This window comes from Ixodes scapularis, unplaced genomic scaffold, assembly GCF_016920785.2.
Source record: "Ixodes scapularis isolate PalLabHiFi unplaced genomic scaffold, ASM1692078v2 PGA_scaffold39__5_contigs__length_11793443, whole genome shotgun sequence".
In the NCBI taxonomy this organism is placed as follows: Eukaryota; Metazoa; Arthropoda; class Arachnida; order Ixodida; family Ixodidae; genus Ixodes; species Ixodes scapularis.
This window is the reverse complement of record NW_024609867.1, coordinates 4,951,475-4,971,454: the sequence shown is the minus strand read 5'-3', so window position 1 is coordinate 4,971,454 and position 19,980 is coordinate 4,951,475. Positions and strand designations below refer to the sequence as shown.

At 48.0% G+C, this 19,980-nt stretch overlaps 1 protein-coding gene across 1 annotated transcript in view; it reads left to right on the top strand.

The window, feature by feature from the left end:
* Window positions 1-19,980, top strand: part of LOC120842022 (neuroligin-1) — a 136,471-nt gene that overhangs the window by 108,376 nt on the left and 8,115 nt on the right. Inside the window, exons 7-8 of the mRNA XM_040501862.1 lie at window positions 15,015-15,127; window positions 18,014-18,552. Of these exons, the coding sequence (XP_040357796.1) occupies window positions 15,015-15,127; window positions 18,014-18,552 (652 nt within the window). The remainder of the gene's footprint in view (window positions 1-15,014; window positions 15,128-18,013; window positions 18,553-19,980) is intronic.

The window sequence follows — 19,980 nt, the reverse complement described above, 5'->3', positions numbered from 1 at the left end:
GGAGGAGGAAAGGTCCAGGAAATTAGGGCAGGAGGTCTGCTGAACAAGTCCTAGATAGCAAGGCCGTAGCACTACGTTTTCGGCCTCTTCTACAAGAAGTGAACAGGGGGGGGGGGGGGGGGGGAGGAGCGATATAGGGCAGGAGTGCTCTATTAGTGTTCGAATGGGACTTGTGTTTGCACTGCTTCAACAGCAGCCGGACGCTGGTGCCGCACTCGTCTGCAATCACCAAACCGTCTTATCAAGCAGACGTCGAAAATTTGGAGCCACCGCCATGTTGTTTATGAGATGAAATCAGGCCTGCTTTTGTGGCCGCTCTTTTCACTAATAATAATTTCACACTATTTATTACAGTGAGAATGTTGTGGGCCTTTCCCGAATTTCAAAATGATTATGAGTATTAGGGCGTACGTCTTCGACATCACCAAATCGACCGTTTCGATTTTTGATTCGTCGGCCTTGGTTTCTCATGCAAGGCAAGGATGGGTTTCTTTGCCTTGCATGAAAAAATAATACCAAATATCCATGATAACCAGTGACTGGAAGATGGAGGAAGAGGGGAACGGGGTGTTGGTCCTGATAGGGAACGCACTGGAGTGTTTTAGGGGCTATATAAATGCTTAACAAGGGATAAGGTCTTATCTATATGTAGGATTACACAATATAACTTTCTACTCCTCCCTTCCATCTCACTCATGAACTGACTTTTAATTGTTTCTTGTTTCGAGTTTAACAATTATTGTAGCCAACTGATAGTAGTAATGAAGCGTGTCCTTGCCTAAGGTTACATCATCAGTGGTAGCTGGGTATAATAAAGGGCAGTGCAGGCAGGTCATATAGTTTGAGGAAAAAGGCATTGTCAAAAAGGCAAATAATCTTGCGCCAAATCAACCGTTACTCAGCGGTATATATATGAAATATTACTAGTGTAAACTGAAATTTAACAACCACATTTGAGTAAGAGACGCTCTACGGGCAAACAACGCGCTATATATATATATATATATATTTTTTTTTTTTGCTTCGGAACCCAGCGACGAGACTGTCTTTTATTTCGCGTATACACTTGCGGATTCGCACGGGGATCCGCGCATACAAAAAGTTGTGTTTAGCGCCGGGTGGCGAAATCAGCTCGTTGCTCGCAAAACAGTCGGATCAGTCCGGGACCCATATCGAGATTTTCCGCCAGCAACGAGTCGATTTCGTTTCCATTCTCCAAAAGTCACTTTCCGCCTGCGGGAATCCGCCCGCGAATTCGCAAAACTAAACGCGCCATTAGAACTTCTTGTATAAACTGGCCGAAATCTCACCTCCGGCAGTTGCTTCAGCTTTAGTATGGAATCTTACACGCTCTCAGAGACCTTTTCTCATCGATTAAATTTGAACTGCTCGAACATCAGCGCGTCTGTGGGGCAGTAGTGGTTCGGTTGTATGAACACAAGAAACATATTTTCCTCTTGTGTAGCCTGAACTACTAAAGGCTTGAGCACCTTGTAGGCATGCGCAGGAATCACCGCATGAAATACTGGTAGCTCGTTCGCTTCCGCATCATCATTTGCAGTGATACAGTGCTGGAACATTTCTAGCTACAAATCATGGTTGCGGTTTTTCGTCCAACTTGTCTATCTTCTCTAGCTGTCACAGAGAATTCTATAGCAAATTTCACCTATTGTTTGGTAGCCGCCCCTACTGCGATGGAGTATGCTTATCCCTGCTTCGATGATCCCTGAAGAAAGCGTCGACGGCAGCTGCTTTTTGGGAACTTTGTTGTGCACCATTGCTTTGCTGTGCTTGGTCCCGTCGGTGAGCCTACTCTTGGTTTTATCTGCCCGTTCCGGATACAGCTCCACTCTGGCCTTTGTAATTCCAACTTCGTCGCCGGTCTGACATATTGCAGATTGGAAGCCAACGATCAACAAGACCTTATTGAATATCGACACTCATAATAGCCGCCGTTATCCCTGAAGACATCTGCATCCGCTTCTGGCCGCTCGCCTGACAGCGCACTTCGACACCACGTTATGACATAAAAAAATACCCATGCTCCTTCACGGGGAGAGCAAGCTAAACAATGAAGGAAGAAGAAACATAAAAGAAAATGGTTCGCTGGACTATCAACTCTTTTTAAAAAATCGTCCTACTATTCTATTCTAAAAGTTCTTATGCGTATTCCTTTGCTTCTTTTTTTTATCACGAATCGTGTTTTTTTTTTCTTTCTATTTATACTCAGTTGTAAGGGTGCCCTGCAGAAAGAGCTTTTCTTGAGTTTGCGGGCTTAATGAGCCGGAGCTCAGAGTTTTTTCCCTCTCCTATAGACAAGCCATCCAACATCTCCCTTGCAAACGGGTTTTTATGGTGCCATGTAATGCGTAATGGCTCAAGCTTTGCTTTGCATTTGTAATATCGACAACGGGCAGCGAGGTGTCGTGGTCCCGTAAGGTTTTTTAGGTTGGCTACATTCTTACGAGGGCGGTCGTTTATGATAACCCGGTCTGTCAAAACGGTATGTTGTAAACGACTCCCCTTTGCCGCGGAACGTAGCTTGTCCTGTGTCTGGTGTCACACTTAGCTTTTTTTGCGGTTTGTGCTTGATTGATATTGCGATATTGAGGCATAAGTAATAAGCCGTATTGAGTGGCGAGCAAACATCATGAATGGTCTGCCAGTTCACTATCGTTTCAATTTGTGGGCGACCCCATGATTATACGAGACCACTGCAAAGGTCCCAAAAATAGGAAAAAAAAGTGAAAGCCGTTTACAACTCCCTGTAACGCCCAAATGGAGCGCAGCTCTTGAGGAGGAGGAGGGAAGTGTACTGAGTCGAGGGTAGACCCCTCCTCCTCCTTCTCCTTCCCCAAGGTCACGTGACCTTGGGGGTCACGTGATTTTGGGGGTCACGTGATCTTGGGGGTCACGTGACCTTGAGGACCGTGGAAGGGGTTACGTGACCTCGTGGAGTCACGTGACCTCGTGGGGTCACGTGATCTTGGGGTGCCCTGGGGGGTCACGTGACCATGGGGTGACCTTGGGAGGTGTCCCGTGACCTTGGGGGTCACGTGGCCTGGTGGTCCCGTGACCTTGGGGTGACCTTGGTTACGCCGACGGCGACGGCGATGCCGCGCAAGCCGGAAACGGGCGCCTAAGAGCTGCGCTCTAAAAAGATAGCGGACCGGCAGAACGTTCAAGCTGTGTGCTCGGCACCCACTAGGGTTTATTCCTTATGCCACTAGATAACTCAGACACAAACCGAAAAGAAACATAAGTGCGACACCAGGCAAAGGTCAAACTACGTTCCGTTCCGAAGGGAAGTCGATTTCAGCAGACTGTTGATATTTGGGCGTTGCTATATTGGACAGACCGGGGGCCTGTATAAACGACCGTGCACGTGAACATGTAGCGAACGTGAAAAACTTCGCGCAACAAGGACACCTCGCTGCCTGTCGAACTACTTGCGAATGCAAAACGAAGCTTGAGCAAGCTCCTATCATAGGGCACCATAGAAAACCAGCCTGCAAGGAAGATGTTTGAGGCCTTTGCTAGAGAATAAAAAGAAAACTGTGTGAGCTCTACCTCAATAACCCTGCGACTTCAACAAAAGCTCTTTCTGCTGGGTGTCCTTCCTGCTAAGCATTAATAGAATAAAGGAAGCAACGCGATTAAGAATAAAAAAAAAAAAACAGAAGCAAAGGGAAACGCATAGGCCCTAGTAAAAGAGGAGGACGATTTATTAAAATAGCTGGTAGTGCAGAGGTCGGTTGTCTTTACTGTTTCTTCTTCTTTTCTTGTGTAGCTGATTTCGCTCGGGACGTTTGATAACCATCAAGCTCAGCTCATCCCCGTCGTTACCCATTCTCCGCCTCACCTTTCCATGCAAATTCACTGATGATAGCTATTAGCTTCGCTGCATACTCTAGATGGACGAGCATTTCCCCAACCGGGGAGCGATCAAGCAAGAGGTTCCCGCGTATTGCCTCCTGCTGCCTTTTATGTCGAAGATCACAGAAGGAATACCTATATCCAGTGCCCTACACTACTACTCCATACTCGTTTTTGATCTGGATAGGCGTCGTATGGACGTGCAAAAGTTGCACTGCAGTGAGTAATTTTTTTTTTATTACCGGTGTGAACATGTGTCGCTATATCAGAACCGCAGATTTTAAACACAGGCGAAATTTCGCATAAAAGAATTAAAAAAAAAAACAAAAAACGCTGGGACATTGATTTTAGAAATACTTAGATCGCACAAAAGCGCGTCACAACATCGCAGTGACATGCTTACAGTTTTTTGTTCTATCCCATAGTTATGGTTCTGTTGACATATACTCTATAACGGATACTCGGTCGCGACAAAATAAGATTGCGGCAAAGTCCATGCATGCAATATACTTAGTTCTAACCTTGACTCAGCTATGTAAACGCCCGTGCAACAGAAGCATTCGTCAAGTGCACCCGCTCGCGCTTGTATCATTTTTGCAGTCAGGTGAAACAGAATATGCAGTATTTTCTTTTGCTGTTCAATTCCTGAACGGTTAGTTGTTCAGAAAAGAGTGATTACACTTCGTTGACAAGCAGTAACGAACTTTGTAATTGACATAAAAATATCGAGGGCGTCAATCTTAATCGTGTCTTTCGAGTGCAGCGAAAATTACCTGTTGAGAGGCTATCTACTGAAACTGTTCTGTAAATTCTGCTATATACTAAGTGGGTGCAATTTTCATAGTCTCAGGCTGAAATACTCAGGCTGCCCAGCACGACGCCATGGATCACACAATTATAAACCCGCTTCCCCATATGCAGGTTTAACGAAGCCGGCGCGCCGAATCAGGTTTAAGCAAATCCTTCAAGAGTCGCGCTTTCCGGCGAATGTTCTGTTCACTGAGATCTTCAGAAGCTCCTTTGAACGGTTAGAAAGAATACCTACAAGGTCGCGCGCATAAAAAAAAAAAAAATTTCTTTCTCTTTGATGTCGCGATCTGTATGATCCGTACGCAGGTTGTGCTCTCTGACGGACGCCGCAAAAGGGTGGCTGCTGTATTTAGCAGACGGCTTTAACGATCCTTATCATAAATCTTTCATATTACTTAATAGAGGAGTTCTCGCAGCAACACGCAATCACCGAGTTTTTCCACTTGCTTCCGTGGGTAACGTCTGAGTCAGCGCTGGCGAGCTTTCGAAAACTGTATGTAAAAATATATATATATAGGTTTCGAAAGCTCGCCATATGTATATATTCTCCTGTCAAAATAGAGTCAAGAAACCTGTCTAACGCACAGTATAATTTTGTTGCAAAACAGGCCGAATATGTACAGGTTTCGAAAGCTCGCCAGCGCTAACTCCGAAGTTACCCACGCGAGCAAGTTGAAACTCGGTGATTGACTGTTGCTGCGGGGACTTCTATATTAAGTGGTTTGAAGGCCAGACTACGGCCAACGTTTCGTCCGGCCTCTGGCCGAAACGTCGAAGAATAAATTGTACGTTGTTGCTGTTTGCACGAAGGGCTTTCATTTCTCTTGAGTTATATACCCACGCCTTCGGCCCCCTTCCACCATGCCCGTTATATATGCAGTTTTTTCTTTTTTTTTACGTATATTTCTAAGGGAAGCCATGGAACTTCTATTTATGCGGTTTGTGCAGGTGAGTTATACTGCCAGGAGGACAGAGTATAGGTGGCTAACCGCAACATTCAGTCGGATACTTTAATAAAATACGTTAATCAAATTTTAATAATGGAAAATATACAAATGGTTCCAATTAGAAATTTCGGCAGCATCATCAAAAACGCTAAAACAAGTCTTTTTAGAAGTATATGACTTAGGGGCAGTATATTATGGCGTTTCGTAAAAACGCTCAATTTGGACGCGTTTCCAGGTTATCGCTTCCTTATCAGAACGCATATTTGAGGCCAACCCCTCGCCTAAATCGTAGCATGGAGGGAAGTTGAACGCATGTGTGTTGCGTGTCTCCGAAACCGCGGAGCAGGACCGCGTGCGCGGAGTTGCGTTCGGATGAAAAATCGAAACCTAGAAACCTTTCCGAACTGAGCATTTTTACGGAACGCCGTAATATACTGCCCCTGCGTAATATTGCCGCGCGCGCAGCTGGCCAAGTAGGCAGCGCGCGCGTGGCCTAACGTTTATCGCGCTTGCCTTACACGCAGAAGGCCAGGGTTCGATTCCTGGCCGCGGCTACACAATTTTGTTGACACTGTAATGTGATGTTTCTGTGAATTCGAGAACCGTTTTGCTGATTCGAGGTTAGAATGTTCTACGCGCCGAACCTTCTACGCCGAACGATCCAGAAACTCACGAGGGTACATAAGCGATTCCGCAAGGCGAGCGGAGTCAGTTTCGCACCAGCGTTCGACTCTGCTGCTACGCCGACTTCGACGCCCGCGACGCTTTGTTATTATCTTTTGTACCTGTTTATTTTTGGCATAAGTTCGCCACATTAAACGTTTATTTCTTTCTGTTTATTTCTTGTTCTTATGGCCACCACCCGTAACATTTTGGTGGAGGTGCGGGGTACCGCATGCCCGTGCAAAGTTCCCCTCCAAGGGCCGCAGTGCAAGTCCGATCCCGAGCCCCCGAGGACCCAACGAAGAGAGGACCGAGACCCGGTCAAGTCGCCGCAACCTCGGCCTACCCCGGAACTTGGAACACTGCCGGACAGGACAAAGAAGGGGTCGAAGCCGACGATGAGCACCACGTCGCAGCCAGACGGAAAGCCACCGACGTCCATTGTCTACGTGCAGGCCCCACCAAGGACGCCGCCGAATTTCAGTGGCAATTTTCATGAAGATGTGGACGACTGGTTGGGCCAGTACGAACGCGTCGCACGGTTCAACGGATGAGGTCGTGAGCAGACCTTGCAAAATGTCTACTTCGCTCTGGAAGGCACTGCACGCACCTGGTTCGAGAACCACGAAGCGTCAATTTCGTCGTGGCAAGACTTCCAAGCGGAGCTTCGACGTACTATTTCCAGCCATCAGCGACGTCAGCGGGCCGAAGAACTTCTTCAAGCAAGAAGCCAAGGGCCAAACGAGAGCGTCACAAGTTTCGTCGAAGACGTTCTCCACCTCATAAACCGCGCCGACCCAAACGCTTTTGACGAGAAGAAGCTGCGGTTCCTGATGCGAGGGGTGAAAGAGACCATCTTTGGAGGCCTTGTGCGGAACCCGCCTATCAGCGTTCAAGACTTCATCACGGAGGCAACAAATTTCGAACGTGCCCTTCAAGCGCGGGCCTCCCATTACCAGCGACTTCCCGGCGTCGCGGCCCTCTCGACTTCCAACTGCAACAGCCCGGAACTCCGCGAGATTACCGGGGACGTCGTGCGGGAGGAAATCAGGAAGCTGCTACCTCCTACCACAAGCCCGGCTACGCCCTCAGTCGCCGAGATTTTCCGGGAAGAACTTCAACAGGCACTGCAGCCAGAAGTTATCGCCAGCGGCGCTTCTGAACCACCGAAGCTGAGCTACGCCGCAGCTATCCGACGACCACCGCCCCCTGGTCACCCGTATGCGGCGCCACCTCGACGTGAACCTCTAGCGCCGCAGTATTCCCGACGCCAGGACGATCGGGCGTACCCCTGCCCAGAGCAAGCTGCGCCACGAAAGACCGACGCGTGGAGGACGACCGATCGACGCCCGTTGTGTTACCACTGCGGTGAAGCCGGCCACATTTACCGTCGACGCCCCTACCGACAACTGGGGCTGCGCGGGTTCCACCCGAACGACCCGCGCCCAAGGTACGACAAACGCTCTCGTGACATCGAGGAGTACCTTCGACGTTCGCCATCGGCCTCAGGCATCGCCTTCGGCAACGCCTGGAGGTGGCGTTGCCGAAGACGACCGTAGTAAAGAGCCTCCAAGAACGACGGAGCGCTCCCACTCCCTCGACGCTACGGATCACAACGACGTCCCTGCATCGGTGTCCAACAAACTAAACGTTATAATCGACGGCCACGACGTATCGGCACTTGTGGACACCGGAGCACACTACTCAGTCTTGAGTGGGAGGCTCTCTCGTCGCCTGCGAAAAGTGACAACGCCGTGAGAAGGCCCTCAAATACGAACCGCCGGTGGGCACGTCATCACACCAGTCGGGCGATTCACTGCTCGCGTCGAGATCCATGGTGAGACGTGCCTTGTGAAGTTCGTCGTTCTGCAGGACTGTTCGAGGGACGTTATCCTCGGAATGGACTTCCTCTGCGAGTATGGCGCCGTCATCGACCTCAGAGCAAGCCGGCTAACTCTGCGAAAACCTGTTTCACCACCGGAGGAACCCAAAGCTACGTCATCCGCGGTCCGAGTCCTCGCAAATCACGTAAACTTACCGCCGCGGTCGAGTGTTTTCGTACCTGTCGGGATCACCGAAGCTTTATGCGGCGAAGTTCTGCTCGAGGGGAGCCTCCAGTTGCTTCTGGGAAGAGGAATAGGCGTCGCAAGAGGAGTAGCTAAACTTCAGGGTGGCCGCATTGTGGTCTTCATGACGAACTTCCGAAACGAAGCGCTACACCTCACGAATGGGGCAGCCGTTGGCCACGTCGAGGAACTCCGAAACTCCGCGGAAATCGCCGCCATTGCTGACGAATCCTCGCCACCTCAGCAAGACAGTACGTCACCAGCACAGCTCGACATTGACCCTAAGCTTCCGGGTCCGAAACGACGTCAGCTGATTAACCTCCTCGCCGAATACCGCGACTGCTTTGCGACGTCGCCGAAGGTGCGCCAAACCGCCGTTGCGAAGCACCGCATCGTAACCGAGGACGACGCGCGCCCTGTGCACCAATCTCCATACACAGTCTCCGTCAAAGAAAGGCAGGTGATCCAGGAGCAAGTTCAAGAGATGCTGAACGACGACATAATTCAACCCTCAAGCAGTCCTTGGGCCTCCCCAGTCGTACTGGTTAAGAAGAAAGACGGGACGCATAGGTTCTGCGTGGACTACCGGCAGCTGAACGCAGGGACGATGAAAGATGTCTATCCGCTCCCCCGCATCGACGACACGTTAGACCGGCTGCGCCATTCTCGATACTTTTCATCGATGGACCTGAAGAGCGGCTACTGGCAGATCGAAGTCGACGAACGGGACCGAGAGAAGACAGCCTTCGTCACACCAGATGGGCTGTACGAGTTTAAGGTAATGCCCTTCGGACTATGCACGGCGCCAGCAACTTTCCAGCGTGTCATGGACACCGTACTGGCAGGACTGAAGTGGCAGAGCTGTCTCGTCTGCCTCGACGACGTCGTAGTGTTTTCCGGCGACTTCGACGATCACTTGCGACGACTCCGAGCTGTTCTCCCAGCCATACAGACCGCTCACGCTCAAGCTAGCAAAGTGTAGGTTCGCCTATGACGAACTGAAGTTCCTAGGTCACGTGGTTAGTAACAAAGGCATTCGTCCAGACCCAGAAAAGACTCGCGCCGTCGCAGCATTTCCAGTGCCAAGAGACAAGAAGGCCGTGCGAAGGTTCCTTGGGCTATGTGTCTACTATCCGCGCTTCGTTCGAGATTTGGCAATGATTTCCGCACCGCTCACAAACCTCACGAAGGACGCCGAGAAGTTCGAATGGGCCGAGGAGCAGCAGCAGCCATTCGACGAGCTGAAGCGACAACTGCAGGCGCCTCCTGTTCTTGGACATTTCGTCCAGGATGCGGAAACCGAGATTCACACGGACGCAAGTAACGCAGGGCTTGGCGCGGTACTGGTTCAAGTACAAGAAGGCACCGAGCGAGTCATCGCCTACGAAAGTCGGACATTGTCCAAGGCGGATCGAAATTACTCCACGACTGAAAAAGAATGCCTCGCGGTCGTCTGGGCGATCACGAAGTTTCGTCCATACTTATACGGAAGCCCGTTCCGCGTAATCACGGACCACCATTCGCTCTGCTGGCTTGAGAACATCAAGGACCCGTCTGGACGCCTTGCGCGATGGAGTCTCCGACTACAAGAGTTCAACATGACCGTAGTCTACAAGTCAGGCCGCAAGCACAGCGACGCCGACTGCCTGTCCAGAGCTCCCGTCGAAACACCTTCCGACAGCAGCGACGACGATGGCGACGAGTGTTTCCTGGGCGCAGTGAACACCGACGACATGGCCCGACGTCAACGAGACGATCCTGAGCTGCGCGCACTAATAGAGCACCTGGAAGGGCGTGGGAGTGCCACACCACGTGTTTTTTCACGAGCCCGCCGACCTTTGTCATTAGACAAGGAGTTCTCTACAAAGAGAACTTTGGCAACGTGGCTGCTGGTAATCCCGACCGACCTTCGAGAGGAGATCTTCCAAGCCTGCCACGACGACTCGACGTCCGAACACCTCGGTTACAGCCGGACACTGGCTCGTATTCGTGAAAGTATTACTGGCCCAAGCTCCCCAAAACCATCCACCTATACACACGATCATGCCATGAATGCCAGCGACGAAAGAAACGTCCAACGAGGCCGGCCGGACTCTTGCAGTCAATTCCTCCACCAAAGGCACCCTTCCAGCAGATCGGAATGGATCTACTTGGCACTTTTCCGCCGTCAAGGTAGGGAAATCGCTGGATCATCGTCGCCACAGATTATCTTACGCAGTACGCCGAAACGAGAGCCCTTCCTTCCGGAACTGCTGTGGAAGTTGCCAAGTTTTTGATTGAATCCATCGTCCTCCGGCACGGCGCTCCCGAAGTCCTGATCTCCGACCGTGGATCCTCGTTCATGGTCCAGCTGACACAAGAAGTCCTTCGTCTCAGCCACACCAGCCACCGTCGCACCACGGAGTACCACCCTCAGACCAACGGGGTGACGGAAAGACTCAACAAGACCATCGCCGACATGATTTTCATGTACGTCGACGTGGAGCACAAGACATGGGACGAGGTGTCACCGTACGTCACCTTTGCCTATAATACGGCCGTGCAAGAAACCACCGGGGTTACACCCTTTCAACTGGTCCATGGTCGCAAAGTGACGACAATGCTGGACGCAATGTTACCCCACGAACCGGCTCTCGACGGAAGCGACGACGCCCAGGTGGTTGCCCAACGGGCAGAAGAACTCCGTCAGCTCGCCAGACTCCGGATTCATGCCCAACAACGTATCGACACTGGCCTCTACAACCTTCGTCGCCGGGACGTCCACTTCCAGCCCGGAGACAGGGTGTGGGTGCGGACACCGATCCGCCGCCGTGGTCTCAGCGAGAAACTCCTAAAGCGCTACTTTGGACCCTACAAGGTGCTTCGTCGACTCGGGGATCTGAACTACGAGGTGATGCCCGACGGAACACGGACTGCGTCACGCCGCCCTCGACAACCAGAAGTCGTCCATGTCGTGCGCAGGAAGCCGTACTACGCTCGATAAGACAGTGGACCTCACGTATTTCAAATGACTCTTTAGTTTACCGTTCATTTTATTTGCTTTGTTTTGTTTTTGGGTTGCATCGGGACGATGCACTTTTTAAAGGGGGAGTAATGACGCGCGCGCAGCTGGCTAAGTACGCAGCGCGCGTGTGGTCCAGCGGTTATCGCGCTTGCCTTGCATGCAGAAGGCCAGGGTTCGATACCTGGCCGCGGCTACACATTTTTGTTGACACTGACGTTGGTGAATTGGAGAAGTGTCTTCCTGATTCGAGGTTAGAATGTTCTACGCGCCGAACCTTCTACGCCGAACGATCCAGAAACCCACGAGGGTACATAAGGGATTCCTCAAGGCGAGCGGAGTCAGTTTCGCACCAGCGTTCGACTCTGCTGCTACGCCGACTTCGACGCCGGCCACGCTCTGTTATTATCTTTTGTACCCGTTTATTTTTGGCACAAGTTCGCCACATTAAACGTCTAGTTCTTTCTGTTTATTTATTGTTCTTTTGGTCACCACCCCTGACAATATTCTTCGAAAAAGAGTTGATTTATTGTTTTGTGATGACGTTGAGGAAATTTTTAATTGGAAACATATGTCTATTTTCATCAATTAAAAGGGTAATTAACGAATTTGAATTAATAAACCGACTGAACGTTGCGATTATCCTCCTATTCTATGTTCGGCTGGCCTTATACTTCAACTGCACAAAGCGCTTTGGTGCAACTTTTACGGCAGCTTTCTAAACCAATCTGTTATTTAAAAACAAAGACCCTGCATATATATATATATATATATATATATATATATATATATATATATATATATATATATATATATACCGGATGTTCCATTTTCATATGAAAATATTTATTGCAAAACATTCGTAAAAGATGAACTAATTCGGTTCGTGTAGGTGGGTTCTGAAACCATATGATATTTGTTTTGTTTATTTATAAAATAATTAATGACGGAATTTTATGTAATGACCTGACTTATCGCAAAGATTAGCCACCCGCATAATATCTCCCTGGCCCTATCTATAACCCACCTGCATGAACCGTATCAGTGCATCTTTTGCGAATGTTTCGTGACAAATTTGTTCAAATTCAAATGAAACACCTGGTATATCCCTCTCTCTCTCTCTGTCTCTCTCTCTCTCTCTCTCTATATATATATATATATAGAGAGAGAGAGAGTGGGAGAGAGATAGATAGAGATACATGGATGTGTCTTTATGCGAACGCGGACAAAGTCATAGGTTCTAAAACGGAGACTACGAGCTCGGACTTCGCTTTTGAATCACTACATATTTTTCAAGCGCTCTTTATATCCCTTGCTATTTTTGCATTTTATTTGTGGGCGACATTATGTCACTGGAGCTGTGAAACTCTCAAGCAGGCTTGATATTTCATGCGATTTTACTGTTTTTCAGTGAAAAAGCTTGAAATATTTCCTCGCCGATCGGCTCACTGTCGCCAGCTTCATTTGCTTCCCCGACTACACTATTTTAGCTCGCCGTATAAATAAAACAGCAGGAAGGTCGCCGGCTCGAGTTTCTCTCGTTCGCCTTCTCTGCCGACTCGTGAGCCCCAAGCGCAGACGCGCTGCTAAATCAGAGCGAATCGAAACGGGCTCGTGTTGGCGGCTGAGCATCCAAAAAAGAGGAGCCCTGCGCATCTTGTCCTATCAGTCAATACATAAAGTTTGGTGGGGCCACCATTTTAAATTACAACTAGCGGCATGCTCGCTTTACAATGGGTATGGAACTGTCTTTTATCCCTTGCTCCTCGGAAAAATGTGGTATATATGGTCTAAGGTCGTTCAAAACTTTAGTTGGGCAAAATGTCTGCGCTTACGCAGTGTCTCCATTCAGCGCTGTAAATCAAGGAATTCAGATATTTCGGACGAATTAACGGCTATAAGATATCTCGCTTATCGGTAACGCAATTTGAGATGGTATGTTTGTAAGGAACGTGAGGCAGAGATTAAAACAGTTAATGCACTTTAAATCTTACCTACATCACCAATTACGTTTAGGTAAATATTTAAATACATAGATATTTTATGGCCTCCCAAGAAAACTTGACATGATCAGCCGCATTATTAGTTTGACTAAAAATAAACAACTTCTACAATAAACAAGTTCATATAGAGCAATCGAGTTACAAGCTCAACTATTGTACCATACATAATTCATCCCGACGGGCCAGCTGCGAATTATGATGTACTGCTTCTCTTATTAACCCACATGGCTGCCATTTGTGCTAGGGTGTATGTAAATCAAATAAGATGAAGCAAAAACAAATACTAACCTGATATTGTCGCTTTGATAACCGAGTTCGAAATGCCTACAGCTGATGCGCGAGAGCACGGAGTCCAAACATTTCCGAGTCTCGAATAAACATTAATTCCAAGTCCTAAAATAAATAACATATCAATTTGATTAGCTGAGTTTGGTGGACATTTACATTGTCTCGATTATAGGTATTATTTAAAGAAATACACACACACACACAGGGAGAGTTAAAACATATAATACAATAAACTTGCCACCACAGCGTAATTGAGCGTTTTATATGCTCCGAAAAAAGGACACCATTTGAGCCCATCCGTTTTAAGTGCCTTATTTGCCGCCAAAGTCAGACCACCGTTGGTGTACCGAGGCCGAGAAAAAATCTCTCCGTCCGACATGATTTATGCCACATATGTCCTTCGCGGAGCAGCCAGCGTAAGAATAAAGCGAAAACAGCATTACAAGTGAAATATGTAGTCTCATCGGCCGACCAAAACATCCCCTACTACAAGAGAAGTGTTGTCGGCCAGACAATTTCCATTTCATTTTAGTGTACGGTCTACTCAAGGCCGGAATAGCTATGGCGACTACGTTGGTAGATACACATTGGATTTTTTTTTTGTTTTATAATGTTTTTATTTATTGCTTGCCTCCTCTGTCGTTTTTTTTTTTTTTCATCTCAATTCGAAAATATTTTCTTTACACTTCTTTTTGTGATCTTCACTCGACGCTACGTCCTGCGCCAGCTCCAACCTCCCCAAGACAGATATTTGTTTATATTTGAGTGGGTATTTTTTTTAACGCTGTATGGCTGCTCGTCCATTATTTCTTCGCGACAACGGAACGCAACACGAAACTCTTTTATTCCAGTCAAGATACCACTGGCCCTAACCGTGACTTTGTGGCTATCGGCGTATAGTGGGCATTATTTTTTTGAACAGGGTTTGCCGTTCATTCCTACGGTATAGGAACTACTCCGATCATGCCTCAGTTTTGTACAGCTTTTTGAAACAAGCGGTGACGACAAAAGAAGAAACAAAAACACAGAAATTTTGGCAGTGCTTTGGTATTTTTGAGAATCACTATGCGTAGAATACATCGTGGCATCGGTAAATCTCTGCGAACTTATTATACATACAGGGTGTTTCATCTAACTTATTACGAAACTTAGAAGAAGCTCGTACCGGCTACGCGTGTGGGAGAAACGCAGTATTGTATACAGTTCTATTCATCGAGGCTATGTCTTTCAGATGTGCCAAACCGGTTCATAAATGCGGAATAATTATCTAACTTTTTTAAATATTAACTTTTGTGCGGAGACTGTCCAATGCGATCGATGCAGAGCGCCTTATTACTGATGTTGCTCGTCTTCCTTGCAGCTCACCGAACTTCACTTCGTCGGAGTCGGAGTCTGACCGGGGCAAGGGCGGTCGTGTCGAAAAGATCGCCTGGCCGGCGTATGATCCGGTGCATCAAAAGTACCTCATGATAGGTAAATCACCTTATTTTTGGAAACTTCCTACGGAAAGGCTGTACGTGCGTTCCGCGCATATCACCTCTTCTCCGTGCAAAGCAAACGGGCACACGAATTGCACGCCCTAGCCATCTACGTGTATGTGCGTGCGAGCCGTACATTTAAGCTAGACGATATACTCGGGCAATTTTCTAAAGCAATGCCTTCATTGGTGCGAAAGCCCGTGGACTCGGACACTTCGACGGTACATCAAAGTGGCGCACACACGTTGTTCGCTTCCTCCGAATTTCCGCGTATAATTTCCCCCAAGCATACGTCTATGTTTAAGAGGCGAAATCAATGTGTTCACATTGCATTCAGGTTTGTATACAGTGTGGCACAACATCAAAGCAAGCTCAGCTTTTGTACCATATCTTGTTTCAGATTAAGTCAGAGCGGAATCAAGAGCTGAAAAACCTACATGCATCAACGCATAAACTAAAAAAAAAAAACACGAAGTCAAGGTGCAGTTTGTGCAAGTTGTTGGTCTATTCAGTAAAAACAGACGCAGAGAAACGCGACGAACACCAAAACGTTGCGATTTTTGCGCCGCTTTATTGACGTACTCGATGCATAACGTTGTCTATGCTCTCACTGAAGGAAAATGAAGCATAGTTTTTCGCTGTGTACCATAGTTACTCACTGACTCAGAAGTGCTTGGCCTACTGTGTCTACACTTCTTGCTTCGAATTCGTTCTTCGAACTTCTTATTCCCTTGTGCCGTAATCTCATTGAGTGGGAGGCTGAAATAAGATGCACAGGACATCTGTTTCTGAAAGGTGAAATTGTATTCTAGGCATTGATTTGTCTCAAAATTAGTTCAACATGTTACTAACCACGTCTGAACTACTTATCCATCTTGCAGGTCGTAATAATTTTTTGACGCGAACTAATAGAAGTTTTAATTTGATCTGAGCGGCTGAAAGACTCCACTGGCACCTCTAAAAACGTGACGTCAAATGCGATCTGGGGCAGTATATAGGGATTGCAACTTTTGTTGAACGAAGGCTGGTGAAGCTCATACTAGCGAAACGAAAACACCTCAGCAAAGTCTGAGTTTGTTAGACGGCATGCACAGTTTCTAAGTTATACAACGCGTGGCGCCACCGCGCTGGAAAATCTTAAAACTGATAATGCTGGTTTTAGTATTACTTGTAATGTCATTTTTCTCAATAGCTCATATGATTCTATAAATAATAAATGACATGCCGGAAACACCAGAGCGTGAATATTCCTAAGATGTGAAAACTTCAGATTGGGCGAGCTGGTTGTTCATGTTTATCGATGTTACATCGCACTCGAAAAACTATCGCTCAATCTTCCAAGCACACACAAAACAAAACACACACACAGCGCTCACTAAGAACACTGTATTGCGTGACAAACTTCTGTCAGGAAAAAACGGAAACTGAAAGATGGCAAATTCCTTTCTAACACCTTGACAAACTTGCAGCTAAATAATCACTCTCTTTTTGTGGCAATATTATAGAAGGCTTACTAACACATTTTTCCTCCAGTCGTATAATGTTCTCGGCTTCGATAATTTCCCTTTTTATTCGGTTAACACTCCTGCCCAACACGGTGCAGTCGTTGAAACGCGGCGAACGACCCCCATACCCGTCAGTGAATCCCTAAGTGGAAAGAGTTGGCGATGACGATGTGGTTGTTATGTTAAAATAGGCCGTCATTAAGGCATCGCCCAGATTTTCCTGCGTATTGTCTTCCACAGGACAGGGCGAATGAATAGGCAGCCCCCTCAACGCAAAACACAAAGTTTGTTCTGTGCTACTTAGAGCAGCAGGTTGCTCGATTTGAGGGTGTAGTCACGTATTTGTACAGGCTGGAGGTTGTATTGCGTGACGTTTGTCACGCAATAAAGAGTTGTTAGTGGGCGCTGTATAAGCGTTTCTTTTTTGTTTGTTTGGTAGTGTTTGCGGCAATTTTCGAGTGAGCTGAAACGTCCACCACCATCCTAAAATGTGCGTAGTTCGGGTAGCTCGAAACAACCGCCTCAGCTCACTTTAAGCTTTCAAGCCACGTGTGACCATAGCTGCATCTTGGAAGACCTCCAGGTAACAATCTCCTGGCAGGCGCCATGAACCCACTTCGCCGTATATGTGCCTCTCAATTCAAGTTTACACAAAAAAGCCATAGAGCCGATCGCAGCCATCATCGAAGAAAGGGACAAAAATAGAGAAGTTGACAAGCCTAAAAAAAAAAAAAAGTCCCTTCAAAAAAGTGCCTTCCTAAGATGTTTTTAAGTGAAAATGTCTTTCCGCAGGAGGTCATTTTTGGAGCACCTTGCATACCTCGATTAGCTTTCCGCGTACTTCGTGGAAAATATAGCTTCAAGGCGTTCTCTACGCAGAATATATTTTAACGGAAGCTATGTATAAATTTGCTTCAACGTCTCCGTAGCGAGCGCCATAAAGCGCTGCGTTCGAGTAATCTTAGCGGAAAAACTTACTTCAATATTATGGCTGGCGTCATTAATCGTCATGTGCTAACGTAGTTGCTGCTACTCTAGATCACGTGGTATCATTTGCTTGTGCGACTGTGGGTCATGACTCCAGCTCGCATGGAGTCACAATGTCACGTCATGGTGTCCCGTGACTCACGGCGCGAAGTTGCGGTGTTACGTTATGTCTCGTAGCACCATGGTTAGAAACCCAACGTCAGTAGAACTACTAACAACGTTGGTTACGTGAAACACGTGATTTAAAGTCACTCTGGAAGGCTGCCAAAGTTTAAGTGTGCCTTCCCAATGTATTCTTCGTGCGCAACGTCTTTCTGGCACATTAAAAAAGAGCTATTTTCTTAGAGGGCTACTCATCTCACCCATGAAACTACTTTGAATGCTCGCAGGCATTAAGCCCAAACTACGCGACCACTACCACGCGCACCGCCTCTCCGTGTGGACCCAGCTTATCCCCAAGCTGCACCGGTCAGGTGGTGCCGACGTTCCCCGTTCCCACCACCTTCTTGAAGACTTCGACGACCCATCCAGCTACGACGGGGTCGTACGCGAAGTCCCTTCGCCGACGCCGTCTCCGTCTCCCACGACGTCCCTTACCCATTCGACGGTGGACTCGAACACGGCGCACGGGGTCAGCGCGGGTGGCGTGAGCGGCGCGGGAGGACTGTTGACCACGTCGGGAGGACGTGGCCGCATGGCGCATGACGCAGCCGGCGAAGGTCGTGGCGGTGTGACGACGCCCGGAGACCCGAACCAGACGGACTCGCAGGCGATGGCCATGCCGCAGGCCACGTACTCCACCGCGCTGGGCGTCACCATCGCCGTGGGATGCTCGCTGCTCATCCTCAACGTGCTCATCTTCGCCGGCGTCTACTACCAGAGAGACAAGGGCAGGGCGACAGACAAGGGCAAGAAGAGGCCCTTCGAGGTGAGCCTAGCCGGGGCTGCTTTCAAAGAAAAAAGAGCTCTGCTGTTTTTTTTGTTTTTTTTGTGAAACAGGGTTTTCTTTTTCTTTCTCTCGGGTGTGTCTTGGATATTAATTTTCTTGACGATGCTAAATATATATACTCGGATTGCACAACCTTTTACATTGTGTTCTTAGGTGTGCGTTAGTCGCGTCAGGCTGGGCCGCTTCTTCCCTCCAAGTAGCTCTTGCGGATTTGCAGTCTCACAGAGCGGGCATGAAGTCAACAAGAGGCATCTTGAAAAACGCTAAGCTTGGTAACGGCTTCTAGGGTGTCGGGGCGAGATTTTGTTGTAATACATAGTAGCCTTCAGAATGAAACAATATTTCGTCGGTGTTCTGTTTTTCGAAACATTGACGCTCCTCAATGGCAGACTCACAGACAATAGCTAGCAGACTGCAATGATATTTACTACATAACTGTAGTGCGAATTAAATGTTCTTCTTAAAATATAAAAAAACAGACATCACGAAGCTACTTGTTAAACAATGTAAACAAAAAAAAATCACAGAGACAAGAAAAATAAACTCCTTCAACCGCCTTCCCGAATCTACAATAAAAAAGTGACTGAACAAATCGGCGCGTCGTTTAGCAAAGCTAGAAGTCAGGGTGGCGAGGTGGATGAAGTGGATATGTTACATGGAATGTACAGTCAGAGACAAAAGTCTCCAGGACGCACGAGCTGCGACTGAAACGCATTGCTCTGCCATCTGCCGGCGGGTCGCCTGGTTTCGAGATCACACAAAAGTGCATGCGCGTCCTACTGTGCATGCAAACATGTATGTTTTCCAGCTGTTCCGCTGCGCAGCGCCTAACTAAGAATCGGGTGCGTGGTGCCACTTCGGAGATAGCACTTACTGACATGGCACCTATAAAGCAAGAAGTCACGGCAGCTCAACTGAGCGATAAGCTGAACTGGTTATAAAGCAAGGTGGGCTGACACGGCGAAATGCGGCGCAACGCCGCAGGCGGTATCTCCAGTTTCGGAATGTGTAGCAGACGCTCGTTAGCCGCAAGCCCTATTTCCGAAGCGGTACTACGCGCTAACTTCCGAGTTAGGCGCCGCGCCGCAGAAGAGCGGGAAACCACACGTTTGCAGGCACAGTAGGACGCGCATGAGCTTTTGCGTGATCTCGAAAGCAGCAAACCGGGCGGCAGATGGCAAAGCAATGCCTTTCAGTCGCAGCTCGCGCGTCCTGGGGACTTTTGTCCCTGACTGTACCTAGAAAGTTGCATTTGAAGCTTGAGCGTAAATAAATAATAATGTTGACTGACAAAATGATAACTGAGTCATCTTTCACTCCAGGAGCTCATTACAATTAAAACTCAATCTTAGATATACTAGCATACCTTGAGTTCAAAGGACTAAAAACACGGGTTGTAAAAGACGT